The following is a 22,908-nucleotide window of genomic DNA, read 5'->3' as shown; positions in this document are numbered from 1 at the left end:
CATCTTCTGGGTTTTGCGGTAGCCTGGCACCCATCAGTGGTCCTGGAGGGGCTGTGCCATGGTCTCCTCCTGCCCTGCCAAAACCCAGCTCGCACAGTGCAAGGGGAAGAGCGAATAACCCCAAACTGCTGCTGGGGATAACGGTGCAGTTCCTGCTTTCCTTGCAGGGCTTGGAAGATTTATGTCTGTTTGTGCTGCAGCAGGGGTGAAAGAGGAAGGTGTTCCCGTATCCTCCTCACCAAGGCCCTTTGTGCAGCGGTTGGATCGTGGTGGCAGCTTGCCATGAAAACTCAGTGTCTATTTCTGTTTCTTTTGTCTGCTGACCTGACCTGCGGAATCTCTCTGCTGGCAGCGTGATGCCGAGGGGAAAATAATAGAGATCTCACCATAGATGTAGTTGTTTAGCACAGATTTCACACTTCCCATTGTGTTTAGTCAAAGGGGGACGGCAACTGTTGGAATGCTGTGTGGTTACTGAAGACAGAGCCAGGGGGCATGGGGCTGGAGCTCTTATGGATGCAGGGAGAAATGGGAGTAGTGGCCAAGAGTGTGCTATACATCCCGAGTCTGACCTCCTGACTTGCAACCAAGCCTTGGTTGGAAACATCCTGCACTGCTGCAGCTTCCCTATCAGCCTGGCACCTCCAGCTGTGGGCTGGGTACAGCTTTTACTTCATCCTCCAGTTGCCAGCGTGGAAAACCCCAAAACCCATAAGAAGCCTTGCGTGATTTAGATATGATCAGATGAAAGTGGGTGGCAACAGCAAGCGTGGTGTGCTCTGCTCACAGCAGCAGTGATGGAGAACTGGTGACTGGTTTTGGTGATGTCTTTTTTCCACTGCACAGCCGATAGGGTTGTCCTGTCCTGCCATGGTTTTCCTGTTGAGTATCAATGCCTGCAAGGAGCCAGGGGAGCCAGGCCTTGATGCTCCTTCTGTTGCTGTCAGTGGGATGTGTGTGGGGCTCAGATCATCACCCTTAATCCTCTCTTTGGGCCCGTAGCTGTGTACATTTCAGGCCATGGAGGTGCAAGTTTCTTGGTTCTTTACCCATCTGATAAGATGACAAACCCCATCTGATAAAATGAGTATCTTTAGGGTAACCCCAAACCCATGCAACAGATCACCACCATCTTGCGCTGTGCTCTGTTGGAAGGCTGTTAAGGCAGGTTTGCAGGGCAAATTCCCATGTAAATAAGCTGGATGAAACAGAGGGAGAACATGTTAAAAAGCTCTAGTAAAATACAATGCAATTTGTCCCTTTATGTGTGTTAAAGAAATGCAAACAATTGGCTGTGCTAGGTACACACGGGGTTTTCAAGGCAGCCCCAAAGAGATGCTGACCCCAGGTTGCTGCAGTACAGTACTAGTGTGTGGGTTCCTTTGTGCTTCATGGGGGTAACCAGGCTGGGCTAGAGCACCCAGACTTAGGGGACAGAAAAGGGATGGACAATGAGCCTCACAACAGGGACCTGAGGACAGCATCTTGCAAAGACTTGCTGGAGGTTTATCGTACATCTATTTTATGTATCTATAGGTTTATCATACATCTATTTTATGTATCTATATCTATATGTTTATCTATATACACACGCATGCACACACATATATATTATATATATGTATCATCAGCCATCTTACAGCTTGTTATGTGCACCCCTTGTTTTACACAGTGTCTTTGGGTCGATTTAGGGGAGATACTCAGAGCCTCAGTGGGGTCAGTTCTTTTCACTGGATCAATGCTGTTTTAGCAGCATCTGAAAGCAGGACAACTCAATGGGTGTCAGGATGATTTTGGTTTCCCATGGGCTCTGATGACAGTGTTGGGATTTCTGTGCTATGACAGGTAGCTGGGTGCTGGTGGGATCACCCCCTTTGCTGTAAGGAACATCCCAACTTCTATTTCATCTCCTTTCTGGTGTTTGCTCATAGAATCATAGAATAGTTAGGGTTGGAAAGGACCTTAAGCTCATCCAGTTCCACCCCCCCTGCCATGGGCAGGGACACCTCACACTAAACCATGGCACCCAAGGCTTCATCCAACCTGGCCTTGAACACTGCCAGGGATGGAGCATTAACAACCTCCCTGGGCAACCCATTCCAGTGCCTCACCACTCTCACAGTAAAGAATTTCTTCCTCATATCCAATCTAAACTTCCCCTGTTTAAGTCTAAACCCATCACCCCTTGTCCTATCACTACAGTCCCTAATGAATAGTCCCTCACCAGCATCCCTGTAGGCCCCTAACCCCCTAACCCTAACCCTGTCCCCTGAGGGCTATCTCACCCCAACAGTGCAACATCTTTGTGCTCTTCACTTCCAGTTTTGGGGAACACATCAGGCAATCACTCATTGTGGAACCCTGAACAAACCACGTGTGTGAGACATGACTTAGCACAGAGCTAAGGCAATGGCCATACATTCTATACTGCTGCATTTCCCTTAGCTAGCACAATCTGGAGACTCAAAGGCATGTTTTGATCTTCTCCTAGCAGCTTTGCTCCTGCTGCGATGATCGCTTTGTCTCTCTCTCCATGTACACCGCAGCAATGGCTTTGCTGACAGTTTGGAAAGCCATATTCCAAGAGTTAATTAATTTGTTCAGGAGAACATCCCATATGCTGCTTCTTTTGTTTCGCGGCCGTAGAAAGCGGATGGCAGAATGAATGAGCGCTAACACCCGTGCGCGTGTGTTTCTTACGTGGGTTCCTTTATTCCCCTCTCCTTTCTGAACCAGAAAATGACAGATGGAGAGACCTCAGCAGGAAGTGTCCCCTCCAGCTGGAGCAGCCGGGAGCCAGCATCTGGGACTGCTTGTCGGACAAGGGCGAGGAGGGCTCGCGCTGGCCCAGGGACACAGCCACCACTTGCTCCGTCACCAACCTCATCAAAGACCTCAGCCTCAGCGACCCCCATGGCAACCCCTCGGCCCCCCCCAGCAAGCGCCAGTGCCGCTCGCTCTCCTTTTCGGATGAGATGTCCGGTTGTGGCTCCTCCTGGAGACCTCTGGGCTCCAAGGTGTGGACGCCAGTGGAGAAGCGGCGGTGCTACAGCGGGGGCAGCGTGCAGCGCTACTCCAATGGCTTCACCACCATGCAGAGGAGCTCCAGCTTCAGCCTCCCATCGCGGTCCAACCCAATGTGCTGCGAGCATCCCGTCCTCAGCAGCCGGCTGGGATGCCAGCCGAGGAGATCAGCCCCCGGCGGGCACAGGATGGACATGCAGAGGTCCCTGTCCTGCTCCCATGACCACTTCTCCTCCTCCTCGGAGTGCTGTGTGCCGTCGGCGAGCAGCACTCCTGCCTCCACACCGGAGCTGGGCCGGAGGGCAGGGGGGCTCTCCCGGAGCCGATCCCAGCCCTGCGTCCTCAATGACAAAAAGGTTGGGGTCAAGCGGCGGAGACCGGAGGAGGTTCAGGAGCAACGGCCCTCGCTGGACCTTGCCAAGATGACGCAGGTAAGAGGTGGTGGTGCTGGTCCTGCAGATGGGGCTCAGCAGTGAGGTGGTGCTGTTCACTGATGCAGCTCCTTTAGCATCCTCCTAAGGATGGGAGTGATGCAGACATGACAGGGAAACGCATCCTTCTGTGTAAGGAGAAAACACATTCCCCTCCCAATGGATTACTTTAAGAAATTCCCACATTGCTGTTCTGTGCTGGGTTTTCCACACTGATCCCACCATGGCATCATTTCCTCCTGGCACGTGTTTCCCACAGGAATGTGTTAAACCACTCATTTTTGAGCTCAGGAGAGAGAAACCCCATTCCTGCCATGGGGAGGTGAAGGCAGCACCCAAGGCACCTAACCTAGGCCCCGTTAGGAGCTCAATTCATATGCTACAGTATGAGTATCTTAGCCTCTGTAAATTTCCACTCTGGAGATGTTATCACGTTTCATATTCAGTTGCAAGCACAGAGCACAACCTCCCTCCTCAATCTGCTGCACAGAACCAGATAACAGATCTGAGCCATGAACTGGGGAGGGTTTGGCTCCCAGGTCCTCTCCCTGCAAAACCAAGTCACTGGAGTTTGGTGAGGGCTAAAGAGAGATGCTGCACTGAAGGACAGTGTGAGCAGCCTTTCCAGGGACCCCTTCCACTGGAGCAGCTGCTCCAAGCCCCTGTGTCCAACCTGGCCTTGAGCACTGCCAGGGATGGGGCAGCCACAGCTTCTCTGGGCACCCTAAGAACATGGCTTTGGCATGGGCAGGTGACCCAAGGGCTACAACAATCAGATCACTCAGCCTCTGCAAGCACAGATACCATAAGGAAAGGGTCCCAAAGCCCCTTGGTGCAAGGCACGAGCACTGTAGGAACGGGGAAGGGATTACCTGGCATCTCCCCCAGTGCTGGTGGTGGCAGGAGCAATGAGCACTCCCTTTCCCATCCTCTCCTCGCTCACTGATCCAAGCTGGGTGGCCGAATGCCCAGCGGTTGCTACCACCAACACCCAACACCACCATCACTAAGGAGCTCTGTGGCTGGGATCCAGCCCAAGGCACATCCTGTGGAGCATCCCCAGTTTCCAGGGAGGAAACCCAGCCTGGTTTGGGTTCCCATGGCAGAGGGTGGATCCCAGAGGCAGGGATTTGGGGCAGTGGGGTGGGAAGAAAGGAAAGCCGGGAGCTGGATGAGGCCAGGGTTTTCATAGCTATGGAGCTATGAGCAGCAGTGCTGGCAGGCTGCTCTCCACATGGGAGGACTGGCACAGAGGGACAAGCAGGATTAGGCAAGTTATGGTGAGCATTCTTGCCTTTGGTGGGGCATGAGGCACGGTCAGAGCCCTCCCTGGGATGGGAATGCTGTGAAAAGCAACTAATTCCTTGTGGGCAGAAAGAGACAAGGGGTAAGTGTGCTCAAGGAAGCCCTGCAGGCTTGGGTATTCCCTCAGGCTGCTTTAATGCCTCTCTTGGAATGAGACTGGAAAGTTAGGTGTTAAGAGCTGAAGTACTGGTGAGGTGTCCACATGGCTGCACATGTCCTTTAGTCTGGCTTTATATGGGGTAGGAATGACTTGTGTGCAATGGTCCTCAAGAGTCAAAGCAAAGGAAAGCCAACGTGTCCAAACTGGGTTTCCCAGTGTAACTCAAAGCATTCACTTTACAGATGGGGAAACTGAGGCATGGGGCATGCCATGAATCCCTGGGAATGGAGCTCAGGGTGCTGGGCACTGGATCCGCATCCAGCAGTGGGTTTGTCTGAGTCACCGATGGGAAGCTGAGCCGTGGCCAGCCCTGTCGGAGCAGTCTGCTGTCCTCAACAGGCTCAGTGTGAGGATGTGACGTGTCAGTCATACCAGTGACAGCCGCCTGAGTGACAGCTTGCAGTTGTCCCCGGCAGAACGAGGCCTCGCTATCTCCTGCCCCTTCTGCTTCCTGCCTTGGAACACTTTGGTATGGGTGTTCCTGAGAGATTTTCATTTGAGATAGCACATTTTCAAACACTGCTGGCCTTCTTACAGATGTTTTTTAAGCAAATCACATATACATATATATGTATATAAACTATATATTTATTTTATACATATATATGTATAACAACTCATATTTGTATAACTGACAAAAGGGAGACTGAGCTGAGCTCTTAGGCAGAAGCTGTTCCCTGTGAGGGTGCTGAGGCGCTGGCACAGGGTGCCCAGAGAAGCTGTGGCTGCCCCATCCCTGGCAGTGCTCAAGGCCAGGTTGGACACAGGGGCTTGGAGCAGCTGCTCCAGTGGAAGGGGTCCCTGCCCATGGCAGGGGTTGGAGCTGGAGGAGCTTTAAGGTCCCTTCCAACACAAACCAGGCTGGGATCCTATGAGAAACTAGAAGATTTCAGATGGCTCCATAAGGGTTTGGCTTCTCTGTGAGCCTTCAAAGCATCTGTAATTTGAAGAGCTTCATCTCTCATACAAATACTGTACCAATGTCTTCTTATCCTGAGTTTTCTCTAACCTGTTTCCTGTGAGGGTTTAACCATGTACCCTGAGGAGTCCCAAACAGCTGGCAAGCTACTTCTCCATGAAGCTCTGTATTGTACAGTGTGGCCTATAGTATATGGGACAGAGAGTAGCTGCTGCAGAACAATAAGGCAATTAAAACACAATATCCTCTTGTATCCTGTGGTTATGAGCTCATCATAAATAGCTGTGAAAGGATGGAGGAGAGGGCACTGGCAGCAGTGGACACCAGCTCAGAAGGTGGTGAGGATGAAGCACTGGGTGTGACTGATAAGAACTTGTTATAGAACAGACTTCGTGTGTGAAAGGCACCAGTTACGGGAAGGGTGCTGAGATGCTGGGTACAACAGGGCTATTCATGTTGTGCGGTGGCTGCTGTGGACACACAGTGCTGTTGATAGGGTGACTTCACTGTCCTCAAGGGGCACGTGCCTTCACAGGGTGGAGTCATCTGCACCAAGGATCACAAGAGCATCCTCCTGATGTGTGGATGTGTGGTTTGTGTGGTTTTCAGTGTTAAAAACAGCTTCAGCCTGGGATGGAGATCCAGAGGAGCAGGTGTGTAATCATAGAACCCTGGAATGGTTTGGGTTGAAGGGACCTTAAAGCTCATCCAGTTCCAACCCCTGCCACAGGCAGGGACCCCTTCCACTGGAGCAGCTGCTCCAAGCCCCTGTGTCCAACCTGGCCTTGAACACTGCCAGGGATGGGGCAGCCACAGCTTCTTTGGGCACCCTGTGCCAGCGCCTCAGCACCCTCACAGGGAACAGCTTCTGCCTAAGAGCTCAGCTCAGTCTCCCCTGTTCTGGCAGGTTCAAGCCATTCCCCTTGGCCTGTCCCTACAGGCCCTTGTCCCAAGCCCCTCTCCAGCTTTCCTGCAGCCCCTTTAGGCACTGGAGCTGCTCTCAGGTCTCCCCTTCAGGAGCCTTCTCTTGTCCAGGCTGCCCCAGCCCAGCTCTCTCAGCATCAGTAATGCTCTTGACGGCTGGGAGCAGGCTGTCCCCTGCCTTGTGCTCCCTTCCAAACTATGGAATAATGGCAGTTTCCATGAGGATCCATGCACAAAGGAGCCTGCACACTCCCAAAGCTTAAATAAAGCAGCCCTCCAGTTGGAAACGTTTAGGATTGGTCTTGGCGCTGAGTGGGGACAAGTTCAAGCTGTGGGACAGGAGAAGCAGCCTCTCCTTCCCAACCACCCAGCTCCTTCCTCAAGGGGTAAAACCCCCTCCATTTTCACCTTCTGCTCCAGCTGTGCAGTTTGAGCCTTGCTGGTGAGGGCAGGAGGGGCAGCAGTGACCTTGGAGCAGCCTCAGCACCCACTCGAGCCCGCGGCAAATATTGCCAAAAGGTAGTGAAAAACGGGAGGCTTTGGATTCCAGACGTATCCCAGGAAATAGTTTGCTGTTGATGTAACTCCGGAGACAGATTCCAGCTCCCAACCCTGGTGTTTGTTAAATAAACACGAACGAGAGCCTGCAGAAGGTCAGCTTGTGGCTTGGTGGGAAAAAGCCTTTGGTTTGGGATGCAAAGGAAAGCATCAGTTTGGAGGGTGCAGAGGAGCTCGGAGGGTGCCTGGTTTTAACTTGGTCAGGCTCCTACACATGCGGCTGTTGTTCATTGCCCTGGTATTTGTGTATCTAAAGCACAAGTAGCTGAAACCAATTCAAGTTCATGTTGGGAATGAGGTTCATAATGATGTTTACTCCTCTGGTTTTCTCCCCCTCCCTGTTCCTTTGACAAACAACTCTGTGTATTCACTGACCTGCAGCAAACCTCATCTCTGGTGTCCACCAACACAGGGTAGACCAAGTGCTGCTCACTGAGGTTTCCCTACCTCAGTTTCCCAAATGGACCAATAAAGACAATGCGTGTTTTCACCTACCCTATCCCCAAGCTCCTGAGGCTCATGTAGGATGCTGTTTGGGTGCTGCCATAGCAATAAAACCTTGCTTTTAGGTACCAGGTCCTATTGCTGCCAGAAGCAGCATGCAGAAAAGATCCATCTCCCTATAAAGGGCTGATTTGTTCGTGTGCAGCCCCAGAGTGCCCATTTCATGTGAGGCGCTTTATAGCCAGAGGATGCTTGTAGGAGCTGATTTATTGCAGCAGCCTCTATTTTAGTCACCCGTCAGAGCTTTTAATAGCAATAACGTGGAATGCCATGACATCCATTGTTTTGGTTTTACAGTCAAAGTGGTCCCATCTGCCCCAGTTATGAATCTGTGACTCACCAGACACAATGGGCTGAAAATAAATTCAGCTGTGGAAGCAAGAAACGCGCTCTGGGACGTGCCTGGTTTTGCCATGGAATTACTTTTCCAGCATGGAATGGAGCTTGTGCACATGGATGGGCTCCTGCAGCAGCATCCCTTGCTCGTGCAGTCGGGGTCTGAGCACTGAATGGTCCTATGGTATCCAGGGACCATGTGCTACCAACCCCTGCTCCCAGCTTCATCCCCTGCTCCCAGCTCCATCCCCTGCTCCCAGCTCCATCCCACCACAGGGCCCAGGATGCTGCACCCTTGTTCATGCTCACATGGAAGGACAGGGCTGGAAACACAAACAAAGCTTGGCAGTGTTTGCCCCAAACACAGACAAAATCCAATTGTATCCCGGAGATGCACATCTGATCCATGGCTTGCTGTTTAACCCTGTGCTCCCTGCTACATGGACTCAAAACCCAGCTTTTATAAGGCACAGGGATTCATCCTTGACTCAGTTAACGTGCTCAAAAGCAGTGGCCAAGAGTGGTTGTTCTGTTTTAAGGAAACCACCCAAACCTCAGCATTCCAGGACATTTCCAGGCTTGCTGCTTCCTGCCATGGTCCAGAAGGATGCAGTGGCATTGGGATTTGCAGACAGCGGTCAGGTTTTCTCCCCTTGAAGGTGCTTCATCTGCTGCCACAGGATGTTGTCAGCAGTGGAAGGATGGAGCAGGGAGCAGGGTTTGGATCTGTGCTAGGCCCATTGCAGTGCTGGGAACGGCTCCTTTGGGCACTGGGGAACCTTTTCAGTGCAGAGTCATAGTGGTGATGATGAGAACAGTTCTTTGGGATACTCTTTCTTGTAAAAGCCTCCCAAAGCATTTCAGGAGGTGGCCCTAAATAACCCAGGAGGGCAGTTCACTCTCTGCTTCACAGGGAAGGTGCTCAGAGTTGGCCTGGAATGGAGACACTGCTCTGGAATGCCAGAGCAGTGATTTGTGTCTCAAACCTGCATTTACTTTGCAGGAGGGTGCAGCAGTGGGTGCAGGTGCCCCAGGAGCAGTTACAGGGACGTGACTCCAGTTTACTTATGCCCCTCACATCTTTAATCCATCCCAACCTCAGTTTGTTGCCTGGGAAAAAGCAGGCTCCTGTTATCACCTTGGATCAGTCACTGTGTGCTGATCCTGCTCCATGTGTGTTGTGCTCGAGGCCAGGTTGCAAGCTGCTCTAGTGAATGTGTCCCTGCCCATGGCAGGGATTGAACTGGATGAGCTTCGAGGTCCCTTCCAACCCAAACTGGTCTGGAATTCCATGATCCTGTGAAGTTTTGCCTGCTCTGGGGATGAGCTGGCTTCAGGGTCCTCATTGCTCACAGCAGAACCACTCCAGCTAAATCCATGGCATTGCAATAGGATCATGAGGAGAGCAGCCTGGCCCTGCTGCCACCATCTCTTCTAGGCTTTCAGCACTGCTGAGCCTGTTGGCATGAGCAGCCTGTGATGCTGTAAGGATGCTCAGTCACAATTCCTTGGGATGTGAAGGGCTGAGTGCAGGAGGGATGTGCAACCTGGAGACACATAAATACACAGTAATCACTCATGATGCTGCCTGATGGCTGCTCTGAGCAAACCCATTTCCCAGCTCACAGCGAAGGGTTCATTGTCTTAGGGCAAAGATTTGGTTTTGGCAGGAAATGAGGATTTCCTCCAATTATCATTATGAATGGGGCTGCAGTGGGACTGAGTCCTGCATGTGGGGTGCTGCGGATGCAGTGCATGGATTGAGCCCCATGAGAGCATCACTGCGCTCTGACTCTATGCACAAGCTATGCCTGCTGCATTCATCCATCACTTCTGGGATTCATGTCTCCAGCATGTCCCTGGGGCTCTGGAGCACCAGAGGGATTCCTGTCAGTGGCCCATGTAACACCTTTGCATTTATAGCAGCTCACCAAACATCCTCACTGTCACTGGGGCAGCTCCAGAGCTCCAAAAACAAGAGCAAAACCCAAGTTAACTCCCCAGGCTCCAAAGCAGTGCCAATACTACTGATTTAAGGCCTCCTTCTTGCCTTGTTTTGGGTTGTTTGGTGTGAAGTGACTTGGTGGGATAATAGATATTTCTGAGCCTGGAAAGCTGTTTTTCACACCAAACAGCTAGAGCTGAAGATTTCCCATGCACCATCTAAGCACTGGTGCCTGTTACTGCAAAATTAGGACTGGGGCTATGTAAATGTTCTTCCTTAGCAAAAGAGAAGGGAAGAGCAAGGAAGAGCCTGAAAACAAGGAGCAACCTGCTCTAGCAGCAAGGGCTTGGAACCGGATGAGCTTTGAGGTCCCTTCCAACACAAACCAGTTCGGGATTGTATGAAATGACCAAAGTGTCAGGTAATAGATAATAGGTTGAAGGTGTTTTACCAATGTTTGCCTCCGAGAGTGATTTAAACCCAAGCCTGTTAGAGGACCCCCAGCAGAGGTGTGTTTGCTGATGGGGAGGGCTGGCAGAGGTGCATCATCCCTGCACAGCATCACTGCTCACTGCCCACTTCCCCCTTGCCTTCTGGCACTGGGTTATTGTGAGCTCTATGGAGCAACTGTAGCCCAGTGTGCACACAGGAGGTGCTGACAGCTTGGTAGGTGCTGACAGCTCGTGGTGTTACACCTTCCCTAGGCAGTGCCCTGGCAGGGTGGAACAGCACAGAGAGTGCTTGCGTGGGGATCACAGTCCTGGCAGTGTTCATGCCAACACATGCGCTGTGTCTGCAGGATGGGGATCAGGGAAGAGCTCACCATTGGGAGGGGAAGAGTTGTTATGGGATAGATGCTGCTGAGTTCTTCAGTTCCCTTGTTCCGCAACAGGGACATGTGTTCAAAGGGAGGAAAAACCTGGAAAAGGATGGATGTGGGGGTGAGTGAGCTCCTGCAGCCTTCCTGGCTTTTACCTGGGGCCCTGCACAGTGTGGAGCATCACTAAAGGAAGGAGATACACCCTAAGCTTGGTCACCATCATTCAAGGCTTTGTTCTAGAGGTCATCTGGCAGCCCCAAGTCTTATCCCAAGTGGCCAAAGGTTTATTTGTATGTATAGATGATTTTTCAGGTGGTTGCTTTAGCATAATTCCATTTTATTCCTTTCCCAAGGAATTGTCCATGGAGCTTTGGGGAGAGCTAGGAAAGGAAAACCAGTACCTCAGATGGTCCTAAATGGGTTATTGTGGATGTGAGTAAAGGTGTTTCGGGTGGAAGGTACATGACAGATGCTCGCTGGATGGGGTCAGGATGGCCAGAAGCAATCTGGCCACTGCTCCATGGGTCAGATCCATGATGGTGTCTGCATTCCCACAGTTTCCTTGAGCCCAACAGCATTTGAGATTCTCGATTCTCTGATCTCTGTTGGCCTGGCACTGACGGACAAGGTTATGGAGAGGCTTAGAGTGGCCCAGGGCTGCCTTGTCCATGGGAAAACAAGGACCACATTGTGCCACCCAAACTGCTTTTTGGCTCATCTCAATGCAGGGCTCGACTGCCCAGGTTTGCAGCTTAGCACTGCAGAACGTGCTGGCTTCACCCAGTCAGTTAGAACATGAGTAAAAGAGAACAGACACTGCATTGATGGTGATGGCTGATGCACAGGCAATGCTAGTGCAGGTTATCACATCCTGGGGGTACCATTCCCCAACACCTCCATCCATACCCCATCACAAGCTGCACAGCAGCCATTCCCCACACTGGGAAGGTGAACCATGGGATCTTGCCACAGCCTGTGCCTGTGGAAACTTGCTTTCCAACCTGATCACCATCAAACCTGCGTCACAGGGAGCGGCTCCGCACGTGGCCTTGCTCTGGGAGCTGCAGCACTGGGAGCAATGGGACCATGGGAAGGGGTTTTCCATCCTCATTCAGGGGAAGGTAAAAGTACTGCCTGGAATGACTCCAGGTCTTGGACTAGGTGATCTCCAAAGGTCCCTTCCACCCCTAGTGATTCTGTGACTCGGGGCAGCACGTGGGAATACTGGGTTGCAGTGTGTGTGGATTTGAGCAGGGAAAATGTTGGCTTGGTTATCTTGCCAAAGTCCAATAGAATGCAAAGTATCCCTGGAAGTCAAGTACCTTCATGGCTGCTCTCCAAGACATGTCCAAGCTTGGAAACACTTCTGTTTGCATGGGAAGAGCGTATGTTGTTGGTCTCTAGGTTCCATCCTCCTTCATTCATCATTATGGCCATCACCTATCTCCTTCTCTGAAGGGCTGTGGAGCATCCTGGCATGCCCGTGCCTGGGTCCCAAGCCCAGGGAGGCACCAGGGCTGGGAGATGAGCTCCATTAGCAGGAGGAACATGAAGGTTCTCAGAAGTGCCAGCGCTTTGTTTGTAGAAGGGATTTGCACTTCTGAGAGGGCTGTTGGCTTTAGGAGGTTTGGGCTTTCAGGTGCCTAAATCACTGCTGGAAATATGCTTGAGGATGTTTTCTGAGCACTTAGAAAACACTTCTATGTCCTCAGGCCTCCTTCGGCTGCAGTGGTAATTATGGGTTGTTCATTAACCACAACGTGCAGATCTCTGCTTGAAGCTGTTAGGCATTCAGCACCTGGAAGACAGGCGGCATGGGGAGGCACGGCTTGTGTGTAACAGGATGACGTGGGGGCAGTTGCATTTGTAAAGGGCAAATGCCTGTTCTTTTCACATGGGCTTGGGCATTATGGGCTTTGGGAAGGTTTCAGGGACTAAAGGCCATGGGAAATGTAACCCCACCAGCTTGGGCAATGGTCACCTCCTGCTTGGGCACCAAGAACTTCTCCTTTCTGTTACAGCAGCTTCTGTATCACCTCCTGCAAGGACTCATTTCACCATAGTGTGTCATTTACTGTCCAAATCCTCTTGGTGACATGTGGTCAGTGAGTGTGAATTCATCACAAGTACCTTTGGTTTCTTAAGAGTGTGAAGTAGGAGGAGCTTTGACCTGCATCCCTCAGGGAGGATGTCAATGGGTGATTCTGCCTCATCCACAGCCTGGGGTGAGTTATTTTGGTGGAGTTAGTCTCAGCTTACCTGGATTTGAAAGCAAATAAAGCCCTCAAGCAGATGTGCATAAATTGCCCAGGGGATGTTTGGAGCAAGGCTGTGTCTTCAGGCTGCATGTTTGGTCCTGAGTTGTGCTGGAGCAGACACAGGCAGCAGCAATGTCCCCTATGGAGCGATGCTCTGTTGGGTACCAGTGTTCTGGCTACTGCAGCTTCAGTCTGGCCCAGGCTCTTGGAGGTAAGGTGTGATGGAGACAGCAGCAGGGTTTGCCTTTCCCTGGATAAATGAGTGCAGGAGACCCAAAGAGCTTCCTACACCCTCCTGCCATCCACAGGCAACCCAACATCCATGTTAGTTTAACAACACCTGTCTAACCTGTATTAAGGTCCCTTCCAACACAAACCATGCTAGGATTTTATGACACTAAAAAAGCCTCCCCTGAGATTGGGATCCTTAAAAGGAAGGAATCCCCTCACCAAGAGCTTCACTACTTCATGATATCCTTCAGATACGCTTCATGTTTCTTACTGCATATAAACCCTGTGTCAGCAGGGGAAATGTAAGGAGGAGAGGAGCACTGATGCTCATGTGCTTATCCCAGCTATTGTTGGTGTGGTTTTAGGGGCCATAGCTCAGGTGAACAGCTCTGGCTAGCGATGGGGCTGCTTCCCCCCAGTTATTTACTGTGTTCACCTCCAGCCCCTTTGGCTGGGACATGCCCAGACCTGAGGTGTGAAGTGAGTGACCCATCAGACACTCTTGTGAGAGCCTTGCCCAAGCTGCTGAGATGCCCACGGTGTCCTCTTGCTCCAAGCACACGCTCTATAGGCACACCAGTGGCTTGGCCATGGTATTCCCATTGGCACTCACTCATGAGGGGTTGGTAAGAGGCACTAAATGGGGCTGAAGTCTGCAGCCCTGAGGAGAAGGACTTGGGGGTGCTGGGTGAGGAGATGCTCCTCATGACCTGACTTCAGTGTGTGCTTGAGCCCAGAACCCCCCCATGTGCTGGGTGCACCCCCAGAGCATGAGCAGCAGCTCAGGGAGGGGATCCTGCCCCTCTGCTGTGCTCTGTGAGACCCCCCCTGCAGCCCTGATCCAGCTCTGGGGCAGCAGCACAAGAGGGACCTGGAGCTGTTGGAGCGAGGCCAGAGGAGGCCATGGAGCTGCTGCGAGGGCTGGAGCAGCTCTGCTCTGGAGCCAGGCTGAGAGAGCTGGGCTGGGGCAGCCTGGACAAGAGAAGGCTCCTGAAGGGGAGACCTGAGAGCAGCTCCAGTGCCTAAAGTGGCTGCAGGAAAGCTGGAGAGGAGCTTGGGACAAGGGCCTGTAGGGACAGGCCAAGGGGAATGGCTTGAACTGGAAGAATGTTGTAACCAGGTGATGTTTAAGGTCCATTCCAAGCCAAACCATTCTATGACTGTTCCTCTTTGCTAATGAAATAAATGGTGTTGCTGGAGACATTCACACTGTTGCAGAGCTCAGATCAGCCCCTCACCATCTCACCGCCTGTTCCCCCTTTCCCTTCACAGAACCGACAGACATTCAACAGCCTCACCTGCCTTAGCGCCGCGGCCGAGGACGGCTCCCACCGCATCCCAGCCCCACATCCATGGCCTGCAGCCCCCTGCTCCCCGGAGGTGATGCCAGGCAGGACCCCAGCCTGCACCCCAGTGCCGGAGCCTCCCCGGGCCAGCAGGGATGACCTGTCCTGTGAGGATGAGGAGGATGCTGCCGCATGGCGCAGCGCTGGCACCGGCACCGACAGCCTCTTCCAGCTGGATGGAGAGCTTGACATCGAGCAGATAGAGAACAACTGAGGAGGGAACGGGTCCTCTAGCCCCGGTGTCAGCAGAGCCAGGCAGGGCTCCCCATTGCCAGCAATGGGGCTGTGGGATCCTGCCACTGGTCCCCTCCGGAGGGGACGAAGCAGCTTTGCCAAAACTTCATCAGGTATTTAGAGCAATTTGTGTGCATGCGTGTGTAAATCTTGACATTCTTTGTAACTACTGTAGCCAGAGCTCAGCTAGGTGGGGGAACTGCCTTGTCCAACTGGGAACTGCCTTGTCCAACTGGGAACACCAGGCATGGGGATGCCCAAAAGCTCGCCTTTAGTGAGTAAGTGGCGTTTACCAACCAGGTTGGAGCTGATGGCGCTGGCCACACTCCCCTGTGCTTGTTAAAGGGATGCACAAGGAGAAACACCACCCATGGGACTGGAAAACTGGGGGGAAACCAGGATATTGAGGTTTTCAAACCAAGCAGTGGCTGCAGGGGAGGCTGCGGCTCCTGCTGCACCATCCTGTGCAGCCCCAGCACCCCACAGCCCCAGCAGTGCCATGAGGAGGAAACCACAAGTGAAGAGTTTTGCTTACATTTCCTATTGGTGAGAGATGGATTTTTACTTCTTTTTCCTTATTTTCCTTTTCCTGATGAGGAATTAAAGGGACCCCTGCCCCATCATGTGGGGCAGCATCTGCAGCCGTGCTTGGTGGGTGCAACCCAAGGATGCTGCAATGCCTTCTTTCCCTATATATTTCTTCCCTATGTTTCTTCCTCCCAGCTCCATCTCTCAAACCCACTGGGGACAAAGCCCCAGTCAGGCTCGGTGCCACCCTCCCCAGCACCCAGTTTGGAGCAGGGCTGTGCACCCATTCCCAGCGGCTGTGCCCTCTTTGCTGACTGGCTTGTGGCTCTGTGTCACTGTGAAGGGGGGCACAGCACGGGCTCACTTGACAGCTGGCCAAAGGCTGGAACCCCAGGTAGCAGCACTGAAAGCTTTTCCTCTTCCCTGTGCCTTTTCTAAGCACAGATAAAGTGGTGACCATTGTGTTTGTACCATATGAATTCTCTTTGGTCAACATAAGCTGTCCCCTTGCTAACAGGTTTAGGATGCATAGGTTTTTGTTTCCCTCCTGCTTGTTCTGGTGTTCTCTTTGTTTGAAGCTCCAGGAAAGCTGTACTTGTGGCTTCCAGCATCTTCTGCAGGTTCTTTTGTGCTCAGGATTTAGCTCCCGAGCTCTGCAAAGCGAGAAAGGAGAAACAGTCCTTGATACCAACAGCAATTGAAGATGTGATGTTAAAAGGGGGTTTATCACCCCATTAAAATAGGGTTCAACACCCTCATTGGCAATGTTTTAGGAGCCTGTAATGCAGACAGGGCTGAGCCACTGGTTTCATTCCTTATTCCTGGTTACATTAGTGCACTTTCTGCCATGGTGGGTTGGGATGTGTGTGGCATCTCCCATTGCAGCAGAACCCACCAGCTCTTTGTTATCCCCATCCTGGCACCGCAGAGGTTTTGCTCATGGCAGTGGCCACATCCCCTCCCTCCAGGCAAACAGGGGCAGCCCAGAATACTTGGGTATGACAGGGATGTCTTTTCATTGTAGGGAATGATAGAATCCTAGGACGGCTTGGGTTGGAAGGGACCTTAAAGCTCATCCAGTTCCAAACCTTGCCTCTTAAAGCATCACTTAATGCAATCATTAAAAGGAAAATACACCCTGGCATCATTTTGAGCCCTGTGCCACCCCTCGGTTCTCAGCTTTGAGTCTTCCTAATGCTCCATCTCCCCTTCCACTGACACATCCCAATTGACTGAAAAAGGGCAATTTCACCCCATTCCAGGTCCGGCCGCTGCCACAGAGCTTGGGATGGGCTCTTGCATGTGCATCACTGGGGCTGTAATTCCTAAGGGCTCCCGTTTTCTTTCCAAGGGCTGCTACCGGTGCCATGCTAAACCCCCCAGTAGGAAGGTGAGCGATGGAGCACCCCCCAGCTGCACTCACCACAGCCGTAGCATTCAGTTTACACACAGCACAACCCGTTTGCCTTACTAAAGATGCTTCTCCAAGGAGTCATGGCCTTAGACTGGGCACGTTAGCGTAGGCACAGACTACAGTCAGCCACGGTTTTGAGGCCACGGTGGTGTCCTGTTGGGTGTTCTCTTGGGTTTGTATGGTTTCATGTACTTAGTCTCAGTTTAAGAAAGCCTTACTTTTTAAATTTCTCTCTCTTTTTCTTTTCTCTCTCTTGTAGAGGTAAAAAAAAGACATTTGTGGATTTATATATATATAAATATATATATAAATAAAGTAATGAAAAAGATTAAATATAATATAGTACGTGCCTCAGATTCAGGGGACATCCTGTTGATTGTAAAGTCCGATTGCTCCCTGGCACCAGGAGATCCCTGTGCCCACAGCAGCAGAGCAGAGCATCCTGCTCTTGGTTTGTAATGGACTTCACCTATTCCACAGATGCTTTTGTATTGGTACCCCCCTTCCCCGGCTGATTCCTGCCGGCTGCCAGAATGTGATATAAAGTAATATGCAGACAAGGGATGCTATTCCTTGCTAAAACAGGCTTGTGATTGTGAAGAGACATGGTGACTTGTACAAGACGTGACCCACGCTGGCCAGCAGCAGCTGTGCCAGCAGCAATAAGGGTTCATCACCTTGCAAAAGAAAAGGGGTTTTAATAGGCAATGTCATGGCCCACACTGTGTGTTTGCAGATGCAGGTCTTTGAGCTGAGATTACACGGAAATCACAGCAAAACAGCAAAGTTATTTGTAAAATAGAATGTAATATTTCCACGTTATAGCAGAGCCTGTTTGGCTGGTGGATAAAGTTGTGTTTCAAGTGCATTGTTTGAAAGCTCCTGGCTGAACAGGCGAACCAGACTTACATAGGATGTTGTAGGATCGTAGCAGTGCTTCACGGCGTCGGTGGGTTTGATGTTCAAGGAATGAATGGAAGAGGATGGCCAAATACTATCCCATACAGAAGAAGGAAGGAAGGAGTAAAGCCTTCTGAAGCTAGGACCTGTAGTAGCCAAGCAGTCTCGCTGGCAGTTGCACAAGCACAGCGGGACGTGCGTGTCCGGGTACGAGGTGCCGGTGTCCTCTCCGCAGTGGTGAGGAGGTCACCCACTCGTACCCCTCCATGACTTGATTGCACTAGAGCAGCTCAATCTCAGGAAATTGCTTGTTACTTTTACTGTGTAAATAAAGCTTCCTGGTTCAGTAACCCCCGGGGGTGTCTCGCCTCTCTGTGCTGTGCTATGGCTGTGGGGAGGAGGGAGCTGGGGCTAGTGCTGCCCCTATGGTTGAGTTTGATGGGTGCAGGAGCCCTTCTGTTCAAGAGTGGGTCTGGCTGAACCTTCTTGGCATCTGGGGATGGGGTGGTGATGGTGTCCCGAAAATGGGTGTGGGTTGGGAAAGCTCCCATCTGGGACCTTCCATTGGGGTGTCTATTAGAAATAACATGGGAGTCCCAGGCATGGGTTGCATCAGGAAACAGGCACTTGGGGATGTTCACGTGCAGGCAGATGTAATCATAGAGTGGTTTGTGTTGGAAGGGACCTTAAAGCTGCTCTCAGGTGTCCCCTTCAGGAGCCTTCTCTTGTCCAGGCTGCCCCAGCCCAGCTCTCTCAGCCTGGCTCCAGAGCAGAGCTGCTCCAGCCCTCGCAGCAGCTCCATGGCCTCCTCTGGATGTGCTCCAACAGCTCCAGATCCCTCTTGTGCTGCTGCCCCAGAGCTGGATCAGGGCTGCAGGGAGGGTCTCACAGAGCACAGCAGAGGGGCAGGATCCCCTCCCTGAGCTGCTGCTCACGCTCTGGGGGTGCAGCCCATGCCCCCCCCCCCCACCTGACACTGGCTGTTATGTAGCTGTAGCGCAGCCAAAGAGGCAACAGCAATATCCAAGTCAATATAGAAGCATCACGCATCACGTTACACTTTGTGTTTAAGAACAGAGATGAAGTCCTGCCCCCTAAAATAAAACCTAAACTCAAGCTTGGCAGGAGCTCCCAGCAGAGCAAAGGCACATGGAGGGTGTTAACTAAATCCTTGGGGAAACAGGGCAATCTCCCATTGCGAACCCGAGAGGAAAACTGCTGTTTCCTTGAGCCAGCAGAGTTCACGGAGTTCCATGACATATGGCAGGGTGTTCATCTGCCAAAACCTAATCAGATTGAAGCGATAGGCTGAGTATGATGGAACACAAAGGAGGAATTAGGGGATAAAGAAGAAACTCTCAGTGGTCCATCACAGCCCTAACACTGGTGCAGGATTCACAGCATCCTTCATGTGCGTGGATGCGGTCGGTACCATCCCCTTTGGCTGAACCACTACCCAGAGGGTAAGAGATACAAAACCAGACCTCAGACATGCACCAAGGTCATTTTTCCACATGTGGTTTGCTTTACCATGATTTAATTCCTTAGCCTGCTGTCCCAGCGGGTGCCCTGCAGCTCAGCGGTACCTCCAGTGCTCACAGGCTGGCTCCAGAGCATCGTCCCTCTGTGCCCTGCAGTGACCAGGGTCATCTTCAGCTGTTGGGAATGCTGGAAAAATAGCTGGAATTACCACATACCTCCTCCTTGGACATACAGGAAGCAGCAGCTGAATGCAGACAGTGGCCAGAGCACGCTGCCTGAGTGTTATGTATATATAAATGCATATATGTAATATAAATGCATATATGTAATTCCCATGGGAGGTCAGAAGCAGGTTGAAGCCCAAATGGTCTCATTCCATTGCACTCTAAAGCACAAAGTCTTGCCCAAAACCCAGTCTCATGTCTGTCCTGCCTCAATGGAACATCATTGGCAGCCTGACCATGCTGAGCACTCCCTGGGAGCAGGATGGGGCTGAGCTGGGTCTGATGCAGTGGGTCTCAGTAAGCACGTGCTGCTGGAGCAAGATCAAGCCATGGGGACGTAGACCAGGCTCAGGCAGCTACAGCCATGGGGGAGTGGTGTGTGCCTGTGTGCTTTTGGTATCCAGGAGGACAGCAATGACTATGAGAAGGAAAGAAAGCAGTTGAACATTTGTGCCTCTTGTTTATAGAGCAGCATCTATAGACCTGGCAAGGCTGCTTCCCAGCTTGGACCATAAACTTAGTATCAGGAGCACCAGCTGGAGCCAAGTTGCCTGTGCTGGCCTCCATGGCAGGGCCAACTGTGCCATGCTGTGCTGTGCCATGCAGTGATGCTCCCATTGGAGCACCCACTGGTGGATGAGCTGGAGCTTGTGTGGGACTCAACACGAGCAGCACCCTGGCACAGGATTTTAATGGGAAGAGGCAGGAAACCCACATCCCCACACATACAGCCACTGAGAGACGGCCCCACAGAGGGAAGGAGAAGCCCATCAATCCCACAGCCCTCACCAGAGTATTCCAGGTAGTGAAAAGCATTTCACATTCCTCTAAACATCCCTATTAGCGCTGATCCAACTGAACACAGTGACAAACAGGGCAGGTCCACAGGATGGGGTTTATTCCTGACTGTTATTCCCTAAAGTGTCGCAGTGTTACCAGATTCCTGTGCCCAATCCCAGGGCAGTGCCGGACAGGGGCTAATCATGGGAGAAACACCATTAGCAGCTTGCCAAGGGATCAGGGATGTCCCCTGCCCCGCAAGGGTGTTGGTACCACCCATAGAAGAGGCACAAATGGGACCCCACAGAATGGGGCTGGGCCAGTGCACCCCAACCCAGGGCTTGGGGGCCTCCATCACCCCTCAATGGCACCCAAATCCCATCCCAGGCACCCCAGAAGGCACAGCATGGGTGAGAGAAACAGGAAAAGCTGTTTGTGAATGGCTGTGCCCCCATTTCCCACCCAGGCACCCCCAGGCTGGGTCCCTGGTGTGAACAAAGAGTTAAAGGGGGTTCAGCCCCCCCAGCATCACCCTCAGGGCAGGCAAGGCTCAGCTCCAGCCAGGGAAGAGCCTGGTACTGTGGGAGAGCAGGACATGGCCCAAGGAGAGGACACACAGGAGGTGCAGGAGGACAGGTCTGGTGTTCCTGATGAGCTCAATACATCATTTCAGTCCTGTTCCATTGGATATTCAAGCATTCCCCAGCCTGGGCAAGGCTGGGGCTGGGTCTGGTAATGTCAGATGGAGGTGGGAGAGGAGGAGGTGTCCTCATGGAGGGGCTGCAGTGTGACCTCACCCCCGGTCCTCCCCATTGCCCGTGGTGCCATGGGGTTTAGAGCTGCTGGAGGAGGATGTCAACGGCTTCGGCCAGGTTGTTCACATACGCATCGGGCTTCACATGGGGGTGGTTCTCATCACAGGGCCTGCAGGGACACAGAAGGGCACAGCTGAGCACTGATAGGATCCAGCAGGGAACCATGCCCCTGCTCTGCCTCGATGCTCTGGTGTCCACAAAGGGCAGTGCCAAGGTTCCCCCTTCTCTCCCTACCTCCTCCATGCTCAGGTCTTTCCAGCACACTACAGTAGATGCCATGTCCTTGTGCAACAGAGCTGGGCAAAGCCTCATATGGAAGACAATTACATCATTAACTAATGCCCAGAGGTAACTTAGGTTAAAGGGGCTGCAGGAAAGCTGGAGAGGGGCTTGGGACAAGGGCCTGTAGGGACAGGCCAAGGGGAATGGCTTGAACCTGCCAGAACAGGGGAGACTGAGCTGAGCTCTTAGGCAGAAGCTGTTCCCTGTGAGGGTGCTGAGGCGCTGGCACAGGGTGCCCAGAGAAGCTGTGGCTGCCCCATCCCTGGCAGTGCTCAAGGCCAGGTTGGACACAGGGGCTTGAAGCAGCCTGGTCACACAAGGAAAGCTCAATATCAGCATCCTTTATTTCTCCTGGGGGCACGTTCTACCCCATATTCAAACATGAAGAGCGAGGCTGAGAAGTGAGCAGAAAGGAAGCAGCTCTGGGGAGCTCATACAGACAATGCTCACCAAATTCTGCACATCATAAATACTCATAATGATCATCTCTCTGCCTCCTGTGCATCCCATGGGAAACGCATCTTCCCCACTGGGAACACCGCCTGTGCTAAATAAAGGGTTGCCCTTTACAGGGAGCGATATGGGGGTGGCCATTGGGACTCATCTGTTTCCAAAGGGAAGTCAGTAAGTGTATAAAATACAGATGTTTTCAGCAGCTGGTGGGTTTCTCAGCCCAGCAGCCATAAGAGGACCATGAGGTCTGGAAAATCCCTGCCTCCCACATCTGTCCCACTCCTCCCAGCAATGCTGCTGAGTCAGTGGAATGGGATGGAGCATCTGTGCCTTGTTAGGCCACTACCCCTAATTAAATCAGTGCAAAAAATGGCTTCAAGCTGCTCCACTTTGGGGTGGTGGAGGGAGAATCTGACCCTTTCCATGGTACAGTCTGACACCATTACTGTCTGAGGTTTAGACTGGATCTAAGGAAGAAATTCTTTACTGTGAGGGTGCTGAGGCACTGGAATGGGTTGCCCAGGGAGGTTGTGAATGCTCCATCCCTGGCAGTGTTCAAGGCCAGGTTGGATGAAGCCTTGGGTGATATGGTTTAGTGTGAGGTGTCCCTGCCCATGGCAATGGGGTTGGAACTAGATGATCTTAAGGTCCTTTCCAACCCTAACTATTCTATGATTCTAAATGAGCTCACGTTCCAGCACAGAGCTGCAGTCACCTGGCAAACCTGGTCTGTAACACTGTGCATCCCCAAACCACTGAGCTCTGCAGCAGCACAGCCGTCTGTGGGACAGCAAACCCCAGCCCACAAACTGCCCCTAGGTTAGAGTCATGGAATCCCAGCCTGGTTTGTGTTGGAAGGGACCTTAAAGCTCCTCCAGCTCCAACCCCTGCCATGGGCAGGGACCCCTTCCACTGGAGCAGCTGCTCCAAGCCCCTGTGTCCAACCTGGCCCTGAACTTCCCCTGTTAAATTTGAACCCATCACCTCTTGTCCTGTCACTGCAATCCCTGCAGGTACAAGGGCTTGTACCATTGC

The 22,908-nt window shown here is 52.2% G+C and overlaps 2 protein-coding genes across 2 annotated transcripts in view; one reads left to right on the top strand and one right to left on the bottom strand.

Moving 5' to 3' along the window:
• The window catches only part of FAM53B (family with sequence similarity 53 member B), a 45,627-nt gene extending 29,943 nt beyond the window's left edge, over nucleotides 1-15,684 (top strand). The window contains exons 4-5 of the mRNA XM_034062367.1: nucleotides 2,737-3,455; nucleotides 14,688-15,684. Coding sequence (XP_033918258.1) covers nucleotides 2,737-3,455; nucleotides 14,688-14,975 — 1,007 coding nt within the window. The 3' untranslated portion in view covers nucleotides 14,976-15,684. The remainder of the gene's footprint in view (nucleotides 1-2,736; nucleotides 3,456-14,687) is intronic.
• Nucleotides 15,685-20,044: 4,360 nt separating this feature from the next.
• LHPP (phospholysine phosphohistidine inorganic pyrophosphate phosphatase) overlaps nucleotides 20,045-22,908 on the bottom strand; it is a 71,040-nt gene continuing 68,176 nt past the window's right edge. The window contains exon 7 of the mRNA XM_034062085.1: nucleotides 20,045-21,247. Within this exon, the coding sequence (XP_033917976.1) occupies nucleotides 21,157-21,247 (91 nt within the window). The 3' untranslated portion in view covers nucleotides 20,045-21,156. The remainder of the gene's footprint in view (nucleotides 21,248-22,908) is intronic.

This window comes from Melopsittacus undulatus, chromosome 4, assembly GCF_012275295.1.
Source record: "Melopsittacus undulatus isolate bMelUnd1 chromosome 4, bMelUnd1.mat.Z, whole genome shotgun sequence".
In the NCBI taxonomy this organism is placed as follows: Eukaryota; Metazoa; Chordata; class Aves; order Psittaciformes; family Psittaculidae; genus Melopsittacus; species Melopsittacus undulatus.
This window is presented reverse-complemented; position numbering and strand designations above follow the sequence as displayed.